General features: G+C 34.9%; 4 protein-coding genes across 7 annotated transcripts; 3 read left to right on the forward strand and 1 right to left on the reverse strand.

The window, feature by feature from the left end:
* The first annotated feature begins 6 nt into the window (after positions 1–6).
* Positions 7–4339, forward strand: LOC101514482 (mitogen-activated protein kinase kinase kinase 3). The gene is made up of 11 exons (XM_012716513.3): positions 7–571; positions 1109–1423; positions 1777–1864; positions 2041–2103; positions 2212–2372; positions 2466–2541; positions 2646–2705; positions 2823–2930; positions 3038–3274; positions 3636–3739; positions 3867–4339. Exons 1-11 carry the CDS (start codon positions 147–149, stop codon positions 4123–4125), a joined length of 1896 nt encoding a protein of 631 aa, XP_012571967.1. The 5' UTR covers positions 7–146; the 3' UTR covers positions 4126–4339.
* An 87-nt stretch (positions 4340–4426) lies between these two features.
* Positions 4427–8682, forward strand: LOC101515128 (uncharacterized). Of its 3 annotated transcripts, none has more exons than XM_073369049.1 (4): positions 4427–4562; positions 6020–6125; positions 6216–6427; positions 6959–8682. In XM_073369049.1, exons 3-4 carry the CDS (start codon positions 6224–6226, stop codon positions 8093–8095), a joined length of 1341 nt encoding a protein of 446 aa, XP_073225150.1. In that variant the 5' UTR covers positions 4427–4562; positions 6020–6125; positions 6216–6223; the 3' UTR covers positions 8096–8682. The 3 variants fall into 3 exon arrangements, with proteins under 3 accessions (XP_073225150.1, XP_004502940.1, XP_027190427.1); XM_004502883.4 differs by lacking the exon at positions 4427–4562 and adding an exon at positions 5421–5945; XM_027334626.2 differs by lacking the exon at positions 4427–4562 and adding an exon at positions 5427–5877.
* Positions 8683–8729: 47 nt separating this feature from the next.
* LOC101514807 (NAD(P)H-quinone oxidoreductase subunit O, chloroplastic) lies at positions 8730–10271 on the reverse strand. The gene is made up of 6 exons (XM_004502882.4): positions 9990–10271; positions 9848–9903; positions 9696–9761; positions 9528–9569; positions 9347–9406; positions 8730–9043 (listed from the first exon to the last, which is right to left on the reverse strand). Exons 1-6 carry the CDS (start codon positions 10219–10221, stop codon positions 9014–9016), a joined length of 486 nt encoding a protein of 161 aa, XP_004502939.1. The 5' UTR covers positions 10222–10271; the 3' UTR covers positions 8730–9013.
* Positions 10272–10653: 382 nt separating this feature from the next.
* LOC101515446 (ABC transporter I family member 10) lies at positions 10654–17097 on the forward strand. 2 transcript variants are annotated; one of them, XM_004502885.4, is made up of 7 exons: positions 10654–10835; positions 10938–11109; positions 11197–11283; positions 15488–15613; positions 15701–15823; positions 16703–16828; positions 16954–17097. In XM_004502885.4, the coding sequence occupies exons 1-7, from the start codon at positions 10753–10755 to the stop codon at positions 16993–16995; spliced, it is 759 nt and encodes a 252-aa protein (XP_004502942.1). In that variant the 5' UTR covers positions 10654–10752; the 3' UTR covers positions 16996–17097. The 2 variants fall into 2 exon arrangements, with proteins under 2 accessions (XP_004502942.1, XP_004502941.1); XM_004502884.4 differs by having other exon boundaries at positions 10655–10835; positions 16703–17097.
* Positions 17098–17114: the final 17 nt, after the last annotated feature.

Consider the following 17114-nt stretch of genomic DNA (forward strand, 5'->3'; position numbering starts at 1 on the left):
CCTTTTTCTTTATTAGTTGTTCTTCTCTTTTTCCCTCTTTCGTCGTTTCTTCCTTCTTCTTCTCTTATTGTTATTACTAACCTACTCTTCTCTCTCTCTACCTTCTTTTTCTTCTCAATTTCTCCGTTTACTAATTCAAATTTATAATGCCCACGTGGTGGAGTAAAAAATCAATTAAGACCAAAGAACACCCACGTGGCGGCACAACCACCGCCGGCACCGTGCTTCACTTCAATTTCACCAAGTCTCCGATCAGAAACTCTACCAATACTAACAACGTCGAAAAACCTAAAAGCTTCGACGATGTTTCCGCTTTTAGAAATTCCCCCAGACCAAGCAGGGATTTCACTTCTTCTACCTCCGCCGCCGCCGGCTCTTCCTCTTGTTGTGATTCCGATGCCGGCGATAAGATAGGGATTCCTTTGCCTCGTCCTTCCGTTTATCCTACACAAAGCTTAAGCAACGATCAGGGTCTTACTTTCGGATCTACTTCCGTTTCTAGCTCTAGCGTTAGCTCCAATGGCTCTTACGACGATCCTTCAACTTGTAATTCTCAGATTAATAGCGCTAGGTTGGTTGCTTAGTATTTATACTCATTGATTAACTTTCAATTCATTCGATTTTACCCCTTTCTATTTTAGGTTCAATTCCTTCATCAGCTTTGTAAATTTTGTATCTAATTTGATCAATTGATTGGCTTTATTGTTAAAATTTGTGGTACTGCATGAAGATCTATATATCTTGATGATCAATTTTGTCAATAAAGTTCAAGTTTGATACTAGGAATTGCCTTTTATCTGTCATTCCAATTGATTTAGGTCATATCGAGGCCAAATACATTTATCTTGCTGTTTATCAATATATTTTTTAAATAACTAGTTAATTACCACAATATCTTTACATGTATATCTACATACTAAGTGGTTGTAAAATTTGGGAGGCCGATATGTTTTATGATTGCACACTCATTCCAAGCACAAACAACGTAAGCAAAAGGAACAGAGAGAACATGAGCTATGAAGTTTGTTTACAAGGGTGTTACACTTCTCTTCAATCTGCAATGCACTGCTAAATTATGTTATTAATCCATGCCATTTCTTTATGCTAGAGGACAATGTGACACAAAGTTTAATGGGAGGCCTAGAAGCCCAGTTGGGTCAAGAAGGCCCACTAGCCCAACGTCGCCTCTTCATCCAAGGTTGCAAGTTTTGAGTCTTGACTCACCTACAGGTAGGCAAGAAGATGGAAGGAGTGAGTGTCATCCTTTGCCCCTTCCACCGGGATCTCCGACTAGTCCTTCTTCTCTTCCTAACATGAGAGGAAACGGACTGCTAGAAAACAGTACCGCTAACCGTTTCAAGTGGAAGCGAGGAAAGCTTCTCGGTCGGGGAACGTTTGGGCATGTTTACCTGGGATTCAATAGGTATTGGTTGTTCTTTTTTTCTTTTTCCTTTTCCGGTCAAGTATATTTACTTTCGATTTTATCTTGGGTTAGTCCTTCCTGAATATTTAAGAAAATGTTTTTTTCAGTCTGGTGATGTGATGTATACACAAATCTTTAGGCTACAAAATTAATATCATCATGCCAATTGCTGTTGGCAAAAACAAAACTCTGATGTTAAAGCACAGCTGTTTTTACAGAATGATATCATCAGCCTTATTTCATATTGCACATTATGTCTGATTTTGTTCCTACGGACAGATTACTATGTATTCTGTTTCCTATGTTTGTTCTACCTCTAAAATGCTTGTATTGTGATTTTGCAACTTTGATAGTGAAAGTGGACAATTGTGTGCAATAAAAGAAGTCAGGGCTGTCTGTGATGATCAAACCTCAAAAGAGTGCCTCAAACAACTTAGTCAGGTAATTCTTTTGTTTTTGTGAAGAAATATGCTTGATGCTCTAAGCCTTCACCACTCGTTGTCACGATAACACTTTTGCAGTTCTTCGTTTTACAGTTGCGGCAGAGTTTTTTCTAATTAATCTAATCACCATTTGTTAGTCTAATAAATCTATACCATGTTCTCAATTTGTCGCAGGAGATAAATTTGTTGAGTCAGCTTTCACATCAAAACATTGTTCAATACTATGGAAGTGATTTGGTATGATAAAATATTCCTGACTTTTAATCCTGTATATAATATTTACAACATAGAAATAGAAATTAGAAAATTTATGAATGTATAAATATAGATATGCCATGCTTTCAGGGAGAAGAAACACTTTCCGTTTATTTGGAATACGTCTCTGGAGGTTCTATTCATAAATTACTTCAGGACTATGGGGCCTTCAAGGAGCCTGTTATCCAAAATTATACCAGACAGATTGTCTCTGGACTTGCCTATCTTCACGGGAGAAATACAGTGCATAGGTAATTCTGCTATTGATGTTGTATTTATTTAAAGCTTGAAAGTAGTGCTTCTTGACTCTCTTTTAAATTATTTATATGTTCTTATCTTAACAGGGATATTAAAGGGGCTAACATTCTAGTTGATCCTAATGGTGAAATCAAGCTGGCAGACTTTGGAATGGCTAAACATGTAAGTGTATCATGCATTTGTCTTAATGAGTATAACTTTTAGTTTTGGTTGATTTCTTATTTATGATGGAGATCATCTCTAATTTATGATTTGTTCTGGACCAGATAAATGCTTCTTCGTCAATGCTTTCTTTCAAAGGAAGTCCACACTGGATGGCACCAGAGGTAAAGTTTTTTCCCCTTTGTTTCAGATCTTAAAGTTTCTTCTTATTTAACCACATTCTTTCCTCCTCATCCTCTTCCACTGTAAGTGGTAATGTATCCTTATGTTTTGTTTCTTAGGTTGTTATGAATACAAATGGCTATAGTCTTCCTGTTGATATTTGGAGCTTGGGATGCACAATTCTTGAAATGGCAACATCAAAGCCTCCTTGGAGTCAATATGAAGGGGTGCGATATTAGCTATTTTGAACTAGCATTCATTTACAGTTTTATTGTGATGTTGTTTGTAAATTATGAACGGCCAACGCTGTTTTTTAATGTTCAATTTTCAACAGGTAGCTGCAATATTTAAAATTGGTAACAGCAAAGACATGCCTGAAATTCCTGATCATCTCTCAAATGATGCAAAGAATTTCATTAAGCTATGCTTGCATAGAGATCCTTCAACTCGCCCTACAGCCCAAATGCTACTAAATCACCCCTTTATTCGAGACCAGTCAGCTACAAAAGCTGCAAATGTCAGAATAACCAGGGATGCTTTTCCATATATGTTTGATGGAAGTCGGACGCCGGTACAAACTTCGATGTTTATTTATTTTCTTAGTGAAGTTTTGTTTCATTGGCATCTTACAAGCTAGTTACATACACATTGTTAAGTTTGTATCATAATTATCATAAAGGGGATTCGTTCTCTTAAAGATTAACATGCTACAGTCTTTTTTAAAATTTAGATAAATCCCTTAGATTCTAACATGCTGCAATCTAATTTTGAAATTTAGATAACTTGCTGCAGTCAGGATTCTAATGCACATATGCCTAGCACTGATTTCTATTTTTATATAAATTTTTAAAGTTTCATATTTTCTGGAAATCAATTTTATGGTCAGTGTTGGACTGGAGCTAACTTTCTTTTTTACTTGTATCACTTTGCAGCCAGTTTCAGATCTTCATTCCAATAGAACTTGTATTGCTTCACAGGATGGAGATTATGCAACAAAACCAGTTGTTACAGCTTCGCGAGCAGTTAGGAGTCCAAGGTTAAATATCCGACCCTTTGTCATTATATATAATCAATGCCATTGTTTTCTAAATCTATCTGTATATATGCTTCATAATTGTTTTTGCTAGTTGGACTGACTTGCTCTTTGTTATTTCCTTGTTCAGAGACAACACAAGAATGATCACATCATTACCAGTATCTCCGTGTTCAAGTCCATTGCGACAGTACGTTCCCACACACAAGAGCTGTTTCCTATCTCCTCCCCATCCAACTTATACAATGATGGGACAAAATACACTCTCTTCATATGAATCATATCCACCAATGAGATCAAATGCCAAGTTTAGTCTTGATCCTTGGCAGGAAACACCTATGTACAAAGGCCACACACCTGGAGGATCCCCAAGAACGAGACTTTTTTGAGTTGAATATGTAAATATACCCCTAAAATCTTTCTTGGAAGTGAGAAGGGTTGGAGCCATTTCGATACAGGCATTGGATTGAGGAGACATAGTAGCTTGTAACAATTTTTACTGTAAACGCAAGGTGCTTACTATGTTTGGACTTTGAAGTAGCGTTTTTGTTGTATATTGTTATTAGTCCATGACAGAAGAAAAGAAGAGTAAATTTTCATACATGTTCCTTTTGTTTATAAATTGTTTTTTTGTTGTTGTATGGGATCCACACACGAATTGCACATGTATGGTTTGGTACCAAGCCATCACTTTTTTGGCATGCAAGCTTCAAAACCTGAACAAGAATGATGGATCTAGATTCTCTAAAGTTGATGTTTCTTCAAGAGAGACTTTGAAGTTTGATTTGTTGGGTTCAATAAAGACAAAGACACCATCGAGATTTGTGTAAGTACCAAAACTTCAAAGAATTGTGAAATTTAAAGAGTAAAAAATCAAGAATGATGGGCTTGAAAAATGTTGTCTCAAGTATGACATCAGACTATTTCTTGTGGTGGGGTTTACTGGTGCATTCAGATTTCAAAAGCACTTAAACTGTTCGGTTAGAGAAACAATTTTGTTTTCTTCTTTTGATGAATAAGAAAACAACAAGCTAAGTAAACTGTAAAACGAATACTAACTCCAGCTTGACATCAGCTAGTAAAACACGCTGAAATTGACAAGGGCACACACTCTTCAAAGGTAGGTCCGAGGTTGCACCAGCTTAAACAAGTCAATCAATATTCAACACACTCATTTCCCTTAATTAGTGATGATCGATGTACCACTCTGACTCTATACTCAAATATAACTTAAAAAATAAACTAAAATATTAGTTATACTTGTTTTCAAGCCCGGCCTATAGCAGGCTGGTTGAACCAAGCACATGGTCTTAAAGTTTGAGGGACCCAAAATATTTGATACATATTTGGTCTATTTGTTTAAGATTTAACAAATAATAATTTTGAATTTATATTTTTAAAATTGATTTTATGAGAACTTATTTTAAAAAAATAAAAGTTATTTAAGATTCATTTGATGCCAATTAAAAAAAGTAATTTTAATATTTAATAATTTAGATATTCATTATTAGAAATTTTAACATGACAAAAATCATATTTAAAAAAAAAATTATACAAAAATAATTTTTACAAAGAGTTTCTCAAAATAACTTTTATTTATGTGATTGATGAGATAGAAAATTAAGTCAAATATTACCTTAGCTCTTTTTTTTTTTTTTTTTCAGTTAGGATAGAGATAAATTTTTAGTAAGTTTTATTTTTGTGTTTATCTCTTCTAAAGGAGAAAATGAGAGAAAAAAAATAAAAAGAGAATCTAAATTTATTTTGGGATGTAGAAATGATGATCGGTGAGGGCAAAATTGATATCACTTATAGGGTAATCGTAAAATACCGATAATTACTGTTTTTAGTAACAATTTGAGTTCCCTTCCCCCAATTTATTTAATATTTATCGTGAAGCTTCCGCGGGAAGCCATTAGTTCAAAATTAATGGTCAGATTAATTGAAGATTGAAACCTAAAGCTGGTTGTTGGCGACGACGGTTAAGATTTAATAATTGAAGAAGAAGAAGAAGAAGATGCCGATCGAAATGCCGAAAGGATTACCATTCTCAGTTGACACGTGGACTTCATCCTCCAAAACTACTAAGAGACATCATTTCCTCACACACGCTCACAAAGATCATTCCACTTCCATCACTTGTTATTCCTCTTTTCCTATTTATTCTACTCTTCTCACCAAAACCCTCCTCCTTAAACATTATCCTCAGGTTATTTATTAGGTTTCTCTTTTCCTTCTCATTGCGCTTCAAATACTCATTCATTCATATTGTTTTTCTTGCAGCTTGACGCTTCCTTCTTTTTCGATATTGAAGTTGCTCAATCCTTGATTATTGACGATCCTGATGGGTCCTTCAGCGTCACCGCTTTTGATGCCAATCACTGTCCTGGTATTTCATATTATTTCAATAAAATTATTTCATATTACTGTTTATTTATGTATAAATTATAAAATGATTGATTCGCCTTCTTTTGTTCAGGGGCGGTGATGTTCTTGTTTGAAGGCAAATTTGGTAATATTCTTCACACGGGAGATTGCAGGCTCACCCTTGAGTGTCTGTTAAATTTACCCGACAAGTATGTAGGGAGGAAAGGAAAAAACCCACGCTCTCCTCTTGATTGTGTTTTCTTAGACTGCACTTTTGGAAATTTCTCTCGTCCCATGCCTACCAAGCTTTCTTCTATTCAACAGGTTGAGTATCTATTTTCTCACTCTATTTTGCTTACATAAAGCATTGCATATATTCATTTGGCATGCTTTCTGGAAGCTAGTTATTGGCAGAAGAACTTGTTGAAGAATGTAGTATGATTAGTATTCTTTTGCGAGCTCAAATATTGTAATGTAAGGACATGATTTTTTTATCATGGAGTATGTTGAACATTGCATAGTGTATGGCCATTTTGTAAGTAAAACACTGTCATTTAATGCCCAGCTTCATATTTAACGTCTTTCTAGTTGCCAAAACTCGTTCTTTCTGTGTGTTGATAGTTGAATATGTTATAACATGAACATGGACATTCTTAAGCCCAAGCCTGCTTTATTTATGCTTTTTTTTTTTTAATCTTTGCACAGTTCCAATAGTCGAAACTTTCTATGTATTAGTGGAGGCATATTACTAAGTTATTTTTAGTTAAACTGAATCCATCATTCTGCAAAATCATTAACTTAGTATGAGTAACAATTGTTCTATCTGACAGTTCAGCTTATGGAACTGCAAAGCAGGTTGTTAATTGTATATGGAAGCATCCTGATGCATCAACAGTGTATCTTACCTGTGATCTCCTCGGTCAGGAAGACATCCTTGTTCAAGTGTCCCAAACATTTGGAGCGAAGATATATGTTGATAAAGCCAAAAATCCAGAATGTTTCAAGAATCTTGTGGTTACGGTGCCTGAAATCCTTTGTGAAGATCCATCGTCTCGTTTCCATTTATTTGATGGATCACCAAGACTATATGAAAGAGCACAAGCAAAGCTGGTTGAGGCCAAGACAACTCTCCAGACTGAGCCTCTCATTATCCGCCCTTCTGCTCAGTGGTATGCTTGTGACGAGTTCTCAGATGTTGAAAACACTAGAAAAAAGAGGATGAATGAAGCAATTAAGGATCAATTTGGTGTTTGGCATGTTTGTTACTCAATGCACTCTTCAAAGGAAGAATTGGAACATGCACTTCAACTTCTTTCTCCAAGTTGGGTTGTTTCAACAACCCCCACCTGCAGGGCTATGGAGCTTGGTTATGTTAAGGAACACTGTTTTAACTCTAAAATCCGTCTCAATGACTCTGTGCTGAAGCTTCTGGATATGAGCGTGGAGACTTCTGATGATGTTGATGCATTGGTGAAATCTGTAAGCTGTTATCCTGTGCTTGAAGGGACACCTCAGCCTCGTGCAAAAACTAAATCGCCCATCAAGCAGTGCACTGATGCGAAAGCACTGGAAAAATGGACTCTTCCTGGTAATCGCTCTCCTGTCACGTTATTTGGAAGAGCAAGGCTTGGTCTCCAAGATGGCGACTTTTTACGAGGAGGGTGTAATATTTTTCCGGTTAATGCCCCTTTGCAAACAGTTTCAAGCGATTCAAGACAAGAATTATTGGATGATGCTGCTGAAGTTAAATGGGAGAGATCACTGGTTCAAAAGGAAGATTTACGTCATGAGGATAAGTATCAGCAATCTGAGGTTCAGGAAAACACAAGAGTTCATAAAAGTGCCTCTCATTTAAACATTGGATCCTCAGGTTTGAGTGAAGATGCTAGGAAGTTTTACAGGTCAAAAAAATTTCCTGTGCTTCGACCTCTTCCCTCATTAGTTGATCTTATGAATTCCAGGAAACGTGCCAAGTGGAGAACTGATCATTAATGTTAGTTTTCGGCAGTTAACTTTGATTTACAATGCTGGGAATTTGGAAATGCCCATGGATGGAGGAATCTTACGATTTTAAATGAGTTTATCTCACCTTGCTCTTTCTCAAGCTACCATCTATCTTGCAAGAGTGCTTGACAAGAAGCTGCAAGGTGGGAAGGCATAATTTGTTACAGTATAGTTGTTATTTTTTCTTTGAATAAGAGATGCATCAAAAGATGCTTAATACAGAGGAATTAGATTGAGGGGAGTTCATGTATGATGTCTTGACGTCCAATAATGGCAATTGAAATAATTTTTTCTCTCTCAAGTATTACATGTAAACGCAAGGTTGAAACGAGGAGAGCAGCAGAAGTCAAGCTAAAAGCTTCTGTGGCCATCTAAGCGGTGCTTATCTTGTATTTCTGTCAAACCTTGATTAACTGTTGCATGGCTCAGGTTCTACAATTGTGCAATTTTAGTAAAGAGATTCATTATACTTTCCTTACATGGAAAGTGATATATTGCTGTAAACTATACCAACAAAAACATTTTTAGTACTTTATTTTGCCTACATGTGCAAATGAAGTGGATTTGCATACTGATGTTTGCGTCTCATTATTTTGTTGATGTTTGCTCTTGCTCTGTATCAGAGGTTTAACTTCATATTTATTAAAAATTTAAAATAGAGAATCATAAATACAATGATAGTCATCACCAAAACCTTCAGCTGGGTGGCAATAATGATTGTCATTTGTCCCAAATAATTGACACAGTCATTTGAACTGATCATGCTGCTCAACTAAAGACGGGGTATAGTGTCTAAGATGGTATTTCAAATCAATCTTCTTGAAACATGCAATCTTACAATGTTAGACAAACAATATTTATCTCTATATAGTATATATTACATAGTTATGCTCCCCAATTTGAGGGTTATAGCCTCTCATAGTTGAGCTTCTCTGACTGCAAACAGAAAAAAAAACAGAGAGAACGAGTGAGGTGCTTTAAAAGCAACTAAAATCAAAATATGCATCAAAAGATTCACAATTTACGTCAGATTTAATATAATCTTGACCAGGGAAGGGAATGAAAAAGCAACTGAGCATAAGGGGTAGAGATCTTAAAGCTCAATTGAACAAGCTGATCCTAGCCGCATTTATACTGGCTCAGCTTGATTATTGTTTTTCCCTAAGCAGATACTTGAAGCTTACTTAATCTGATACTCCTATTAGACAGTAGCAGTCATTGGAACAAGTTATAGTGTACCTTGATAAGCATGTATGTAGGAAGCCAAGCTGGAGCAGTGGGGACTCCTACCCATGCAACCTATCAATTAAGCAAGGGTATGGTTTTTGTTAGACTAATTAAACATGCATCAATTGCAAACACTTGACAAATTTCCATAGCTGTAATTATATATAAATATAGTACATATTAAGTCACTTACAAGTGCATGCTCTCCTGTTTCAAATATACGCATATCCAGGACCTAAAAGTACAGTTCACATTTTCAGTTATTAGGTTATTAAAGTTAATGCGGTGATTACTCAGAACAAATTAAGCTGCAGCACAGAAACAATTTCGACATATACATACTTTGCTACTACTACGTTACCTCACCACGGTCTTCATAAATGTAGTCCAATCCTTTGTAATAGGGTGGGTGCCCAACAGAAAGATACTGAAACAATATTATTTTCCCATTTCAAATCACTATAAATGAAACTAAACCCATACAATCTGAACTCATAAGAAACATCTTCTTACATTGATGCTATTGAGATATTTCTCCTTGTCAACCCTCACAATCTGACCTTTCTTCACTGTCCACATATACAAAACAAAAACAACATTCAACAAGTCCAAATCCAAATCCAAATAAATGTTAGCGATTGTTTGATTGACTCACTGGAATAAACGGGTCTCTTAGGAATCTTAGGGGCAGCACTTGATTGAGCATTAGAGGAGGAGGCATCAGTACTACTCTTAGTCTGTGACTGTGACTGTGAGCTGCTTGCAGATTCACCAGCTTGAACTGCACGAATCAATGGGAAAAAAGGGACATGTTTCCTTCTCAAAGTTTTTGAGAAACTGGAAAGAGAAGGGAAGGATGTGTAGCAGAGAGTCACACAGAAAGCCATGAAGAGAGACACAAAGCCATACAAACTGAAGATAAGAAGATGGCATTCTTTTGTTTTGTTAGTTATGGACAAAAATCTATTGGCACTATACTGTAGGATAACATTATAAAGCATTGATACCTGAATTATATTACCATGTATACAACTATAATAATTTACAAAATAAATTTATATTAAAAAATAACTCCATGTGTAGTATGTCTAATGCAAGACACATCTTCAATCTAATACGTCAGAAATTATAATATGAATCACGGTAATCAATATTTAAAAAATATTTAAAATTTCAACAATTATAGATGTCGATAAAAGTAGACATTAACAATCATATTTATTTTTATAATTGAAATATGAGATAATAACTTAAATGATTTCATAGTTTAATAAAATAAAAAAATAAATGCCATGGTTATGTAATAGAATTTTGATGAGTTTGAAGTATTGAAGTGACTTAATCATATATTAAAATCAGCTTTAAAAGTTAAAACTGCCGCGAGATTGAGGAGAAAGAAAAGGGGAAAAGGAAATGCTATGAATCTCACTTCTTTCAGTTTTCCATATCTTGTTGCTCCTCTATGCTCTACACTTTCCACCACTATTACTACTACTACAAGGTTTATCTAATTTCAATTTTTCATTTCGACATTTTCTCAAACACTTTCTCTCCTCCATATTTTCCCGTTTTAACAAGTTTGTGTATTTGAGGGGGTTTTCAGGTGCAAAAGCGTGAATAGTATTGCAATTGAAGGTCGTAATCTGAATTTCTCATTCACCGCAAGACAAACCAAAGATGTGCCGGTTCTTAGAGATTGCTCTATTCGAATTCCTTCTGGGCAATTTTGGATGCTTCTTGGACCAAATGGGTGTGGAAAATCAACACTCTTGAAGGTACCATAGAAGCCACACTTAGCAGAATTAAAAGCTATGTTCTTTTTCTTTTTAATAATATCTCGTAATGTAACCCTAAATGTGCAGATTTTGGCTGGTCTTTTGACTCCAACTTCAGGAACAGTCTATGTGAAGGAACCTAAAAGTTTTGTTTTCCAAAATCCAGATCACCAGGTTCATTTTTTTTCCTATGCTACTTGATTTATTGATATCATTCTTCTATGCTTGAATTCTGGGTTGTTTGTTTGTTTGAGCAGTAACAAAAAGGTTTGGTTCTATATTCAAAAAGGAAATTTATTGGATTTGTATGAAAATATAGACTTAAATTTTTTGTAATGAGATTTTACAAAATCCAAATTTAGAGATGGTGTTTGTTGAAGTTGTGGGGTTTTAGAGAAAAGGAGGAGAGAAAATAATAAGGGTTTGATTATTATTGATAATAGCTTTATGCTAACTCGATTACAAAAAATTCAATACTAATATCTATTTATAGAGAAATATAGACTCAATTCTAAATCAATAATAAATCATAATAATAATGAGAGATATTCTAACATATCTCTATAATTATAAATTGATCTTAAGAAATAACTCAATATCTCAAGATACTCTAATATAATATAATAGATATTATAAGATATTTTCTAATATTCTAACACTCCCCCTCAAGCTAAAGCTTACTAAGTTTTAGCTTGTTATAAGAAAATAATGTTTTGCTCTGCAAAATAATAAAAAGGATGGAAAAACAACTCAGGGATGCAGGTCAAGTCGAAGAGAATTACTATAAATATAGGCTAACCAGATAGCTGATATGATCATCATCCTAAGAGAAATTCATGGCAAGTAATTGAACAAAGCAAAGTCCCTTCTTCTAAAAACTGCATTTGGAAGCTTCAAACCAATAATATTGGAGAGGCGTGCTTAAAGGAGAGAAAGGCAAGGCCAGTACATCTGGGACAAAGATGGGGCCAGTGCATCTGGGACAAATTGTCATGCTAAAGTGTGAGTCATGAAAATAAAAGACATTGTCAGAATGACTATCAATGAAAAAAGAAGTCATCACTAATATGATTTATCCGTGGGAATAGGGACACCACCGGAATGATCGTCGGTGGAAATAGAAGCCATTGTTATAATCTATTAGTAAGAACTAAATTGCATGACAAACACCAAAGAGGAAGCAGCGCGACTCTAATGAAACGAAGTCATGATCGATCAGCGGAGTGAGAAAATGCATCCAAAACAGGAGAGACAATGGTTGTTTCGGAAAACTTGCTGGAAAACTTTTCCAGCAGCGACAACAGATGGAAGGCAGCAGTAGACGGCAGATCTTGGAGGAACATGAACGCGCGTGGAGCAACTTTTGACCTAAAAAAAATCTGGATTGTGTAGATTGGGAGATTTCGCACACAATGGAAGTAGGTGTAACCGTAGCCCGAAACTAGAATACAAGGGCAGATTCGAAACTTCGAGGTTGAGGCGCGATTGGCCGACCAAGCAGCAACTGAGATGCGTCAAAATGTGTCGGAATGTTGGAAAAGAGGAACTATAATTATATTCCCTAATTGTTGGGAACTCGGCAACGGAATAGAGGCGAAATTGTTCAAGGAGGATCGAAATAGGCTCCAATACCATGTTGAAGTTGTGGGATTTTAGAGAAAAGGAGGAGAGAAAATAATAAGGGTTTGAATATTATTGATAATAGCTTTATGCTAACTTGATTACAAAAGATTCAATACTAATCTCTATTTATAGAGAAATATAGACTCAATTTTAAATCAAGAATAAATCATAATAATAATGAGAGATATTCTAACATATCTCTGATTATAAATTGATCATAAGAAATAACTCAAGATACTCTAATATAATATAATAGATATTATAAGATATTTTTTAATATTCTAACAGTGTTTTTCAAATTTAGAGCTATGTTAAAGTTTGTAAAGGAGGAGGAATGCAATTTCAAGTTTTAACTTTTACTTATCTTGCTACAGTTTCTTTGCTGTCTGTAGACTCAATTTGTATAGCTCGTCTGAAATAGGACTGTTCATGGTTTGGTTCAGTTAGAAAACCTAACCAAGTGAATGAACCAAACTGCTTACCTTTTGTCTCTAACCGAACCAAACTTAATATCCTTTACTGAAATGTAGTAGTTTGATATGGGAAAAAAAAAGAAAGATCTTGAAGTTATTTTTTTTATCATGCGATTTTCTTTCTGGGAGTCAAATAATCACCTATTCCTTTATATATCTTTCCTTCCTTCTCTGTCCCTCGAAGGCTCCATTTACAAAATAACAGCTCTAGAAAACTAATTAAGAGGGAGAATGTTACTACTATATGGAAATAAATATTTTAGTGATGTATGATGTGTCCTTTTTCCAAATAGAGGGACAGTTTTTAATAGCTGTTGCCACTGTATGATGTGTCCTTTTTGCATCTAGTACCGGATCATCATTCTAGATATTTGATTATTGTTGTTGCCTGATTTTCTGATTGAAGAAGCAGGCCTTCTTTTTCCTTTGCATCTCAAAGTGAAAGAAGTGGCATTGACAGGTAAATAGGACACTGGATTTTGGACTTAGCCCGATCGATGTGCTGAATGTGGTTAGTAAGTGACGTGGCACTTGATCCACTAGTATTCCATTAGTGATGGGAATTCTGTTATAAGAGAGAGGGAAGGAGAGTTGGGGAAGGCATTATGAATTATTGTTAGGGGAGATTTCTGTCTGGTAGTAACACCTTGCTCTGGTTAGGAGTTCTTGAACTTTAGTTTATCCTTTCTTTAGCATTTTCCACCATTGTAGACTAGGTAGTTAATCTCAGCGTTTCTTGGCGAGATCCCGCTGTCGCGGTGCGGTACAATGCCTGACCGCAACGGCGTGTCTGCGACGGCGTGAAACAAGATCCCGACGAGATTTGGGCGAGATCCTGCTATTTCGGCATAGTTAATCCCAACGTTTCTCAGTGAGATCCGGCTATTACTTTTTCCTTCTTTGTTTTATTATTTCTACTTTCACCTAAAAAGAAGAAGTAGAATATGCTAATGAAGATGATGCTTATCTTTAATTTCTATGCTAGAACATGCATTTGAGTTTTAATATTTAGTGATTTTATTACTGTGTTAAAGACTTCAATATGCATCATCTTCATTTCCTTGACTTTTGTTGGCATTTCAATGTATATTTTTACTAAGAGTAAGACTTGTAAATTCTTATTACTAATTATAAATGTTTCAGAGTTTGAATTATTTGTTAATTTTGCATTAAATATAGATTTATATAATATTATTCATGTAATTTGTTAAAAAAAATAGCAATTATCCCGCCTATCCCGGAAAGCGCTATCCCGCTATTCCACTTTTGGGGTTGGCCGCGACGCATCGCTATCTAGGATTAACTACCTAGATTGTAGAGCTCCTTAGCTCATCTTTACCATTCAATAATATACAGTTTAATAACCTTGATTTTACCTGTTCTATCACAGGTTTAGTTAGAGAAATGTTTTTTTATTTTTATTTTATGTTTGCACTAATAATTTATGAAGGTTCGTGTTAATGGGTGTCTTAAGTGCATTGGTTTAGCAATTAAAAAAGGAAAACTAGTTAATGATCAGTATGGCATTTAATAGCTGTACTTTTTAATTAATAATTTTCACCTTTTTTTTAACCAGGGTCTACTGTAATTTTTTTTCTTTCGAGGTGCCTATATAAATATTTGAAAACAAGACAAAAAGTGAAGATGAAACTTTGGTAGTTATTAGCGGAAACAGAAAACGTTTTCTTGAATCCAGCAGGTTCCATTCTATATTTTTTGTTCACAATAATGATGGTTAGATTAGCAATGGCATAGACAATTTTTTGATATATTTATGCAAAATTTAGTGATGCAAGCTCAGCAAATCAAAGTTGATGAAAGATGTCTTGTGAAATGGAAAAGAGAGGAAACTAATTTAGTGTATTGCATGCCATGTCAGTTCTTCTCCAAATTTCCCCTCTAAATTTTTTCTTCATTACAAAGCACAACTAATTTGCTTGCTTTATCTTTTCTGCACACTAATCAATAACATAACAATCAATAATAAGAATTTCTGGTGCTTTACTATGAATTTGAGTTCAATTAGATATACTTACTAAAATATACTTCAATTGAATCTAATCTTCATTTGAATATTATCTTGATGTTTGCAGTTCAGGTGAAACTGCCGTGATCTAAAAAAGAAACCATTCACAAAATGCTAAGTTAAAAACTTGATTTTGTTATCAATTTATGGTTGCTGAAAAATATCCACCATTGTACAACTTGAACGTGTATCAGTGTATGTACGGTCAATAAAGTATGTAAAATGTGTTAATATAATAGTATTGTATTTGTTGCAGGTGGTGATGCCTACAGTAGATTCTGATGTTGCATTTGGTCTTGGTAAAATCAATTTGGCCGACGATGAAGTCAGATCTAGGGTGGCACAAGCTTTACATGCTGTTGGCCTATCTGACTACATGAAGGTACCGTGGACTACAACCATGAACACCAAAACAAATGTGTGAAGTATACGTATAATAATTGAAGTTTTCCTCTTTTGCAATGTTTAGAGATCTGTCCAAACTCTGAGTGGTGGTCAGAAGCAGAGGGTTGCCATTGCTGGGGCTCTAGCAGAAGCTTGTAAGGTTCTGTTGTTGGATGAGCTCACAACATTCCTAGATGAAACTGACCAGGTGATCTATAAATTGTGATGTTCTATGCCTCCATTGCCTTATGGTAATTAGTATCTTATGATACATGTGAGTTGTATCTCGATTCAAAATAGAATTGTACCCTATCGAAACAAATTGTCGTTCTTTATTCTTTGGATAGAATCACAGCATGAATGAGTCATTCAGATGAATTGCAACTTCTTTTTTGAAAATTTTAAATGTTAATAATTAGTTTTTAGAAATGTTAGTGGAGGAAGTTGAACCCACGATCACTTATCTCTACCTTTATGTTCTTCCCCCCAAACCACCTTATCACTCCTAATTTGAATTGCAACTTGTTGCAAAATGTCCTTGAACTTTGTAGCCAGCAGCTCTTTTTTCATTTTGATTTATGAGATGAATCTTGAATTATTTTGAAGTTTGTATATGATGTATGTTTTTTGCATGTCACTTGTTTTTACTAATAAATGCCATATTTTTACCGATCATAATCTTGTTATTCACAAAAAATATTCAATTCACGATTTGGAAAACAGGTCTACAAATTCCCGCTTGAAATCACAATTCGAAAACCATGCTTGTGATGTCATATTTGTGAAAATTTGTGAAGATTGAGATCTTGAAATGACATTAATTTAGGAAATTTTAGCAGTTACTCAATACTAGCAGCATTCACTGTTCTTTTTTTCTTCATATAATTTCTTGTCCTATGCCTTTTATCTGCATCTAGCATATGCACACTGACAGATAACAATGCCGCTAGGGCAGTGTTTATTCTAGCTATTCTTCTGAATAAGCGGGCCTTTGTATTTGAAACACAACTTCACTTAATCATGCTTACAGTAGATGTGAAAGTAATAGCCAACACTTACGGATATATGTTCTTCATTTGCCTTAAAGGTTGGAGTTATCAAAGCTGTAAGGAACTGTCTGGATACTTCTGAAGAAGTTACAGCATTATGGGTCACCCATCGTTTGGAAGAACTAAAGTATGCAGATGGTGCAATCTACATGGAGGATGGAAAGGTAGTCATGCATGGAGATGCGTCGAGCATAAGGACTTTCATTGAAGCCAGGCAATCTGCCTATATTAACCAGATTAATTCTTAAATAAATCATCTTCGTTTCTAAATTTGTTTTTTTTTTGTTAGGCATTGAAACTAAAATGGCATGATTGGAAGGCTGCAACATAATATCTCATTTCATTTTTCTCTTTTGAAAAAAAAAAAAACTCAAAGTAGGAAATATTTGTTTAATTCAAATTGAAAAAAATTCTCTTTTTTTTCCTGTTCAAAGTTTCTCCATCCAAACT

This window comes from Cicer arietinum, chromosome 5, assembly GCF_000331145.2.
Source record: "Cicer arietinum cultivar CDC Frontier isolate Library 1 chromosome 5, Cicar.CDCFrontier_v2.0, whole genome shotgun sequence".
In the NCBI taxonomy this organism is placed as follows: Eukaryota; Viridiplantae; Streptophyta; class Magnoliopsida; order Fabales; family Fabaceae; genus Cicer; species Cicer arietinum.

Excerpts from the sequence above, each read along its gene's own strand:
- LOC101515128 (XM_004502883.4), top strand. The coding sequence starts at position 5,754 with ATGCCGATCGAAATGCCGAAAGGATTACCATTCTCAGTTGACACGTGG. Across the intron at positions 6,126-6,215 it reads TGATGCCAATCACTGTCCTG|GGGCGGTGATGTTCTTGTTT; the intron begins GTATTTCATATT and ends TCTTTTGTTCAG. Across the intron at positions 6,428-6,958 it reads AGCTTTCTTCTATTCAACAG|GTTGTTAATTGTATATGGAA; the intron begins GTTGAGTATCTA and ends ACTGCAAAGCAG.
- LOC101514482 (XM_012716513.3), top strand. The coding sequence starts at position 147 with ATGCCCACGTGGTGGAGTAAAAAATCAATTAAGACCAAAGAACACCCA. Across the intron at positions 2,542-2,645 it reads ACTTTGGAATGGCTAAACAT|ATAAATGCTTCTTCGTCAAT; the intron begins GTAAGTGTATCA and ends GTTCTGGACCAG. Across the intron at positions 3,740-3,866 it reads CGAGCAGTTAGGAGTCCAAG|AGACAACACAAGAATGATCA; the intron begins GTTAAATATCCG and ends TTCCTTGTTCAG.
- LOC101514807 (XM_004502882.4), bottom strand. The coding sequence starts at position 10,221 with ATGGCTTTCTGTGTGACTCTCTGCTACACATCCTTCCCTTCTCTTTCC. Across the intron at positions 9,407-9,527 it reads AAACAGGAGAGCATGCACTT|GTTGCATGGGTAGGAGTCCC; the intron begins GTAAGTGACTTA and ends CTTAATTGATAG. Across the intron at positions 9,044-9,346 it reads CTACATACATGCTTATCAAG|TCAGAGAAGCTCAACTATGA; the intron begins GTACACTATAAC and ends TTCTGTTTGCAG.
- LOC101515446 (XM_004502884.4), top strand. The coding sequence starts at position 10,753 with ATGAATCTCACTTCTTTCAGTTTTCCATATCTTGTTGCTCCTCTATGC. Across the intron at positions 15,614-15,700 it reads GCCTATCTGACTACATGAAG|AGATCTGTCCAAACTCTGAG; the intron begins GTACCGTGGACT and ends TGCAATGTTTAG. Across the intron at positions 15,824-16,702 it reads TCCTAGATGAAACTGACCAG|GTTGGAGTTATCAAAGCTGT; the intron begins GTGATCTATAAA and ends TTTGCCTTAAAG.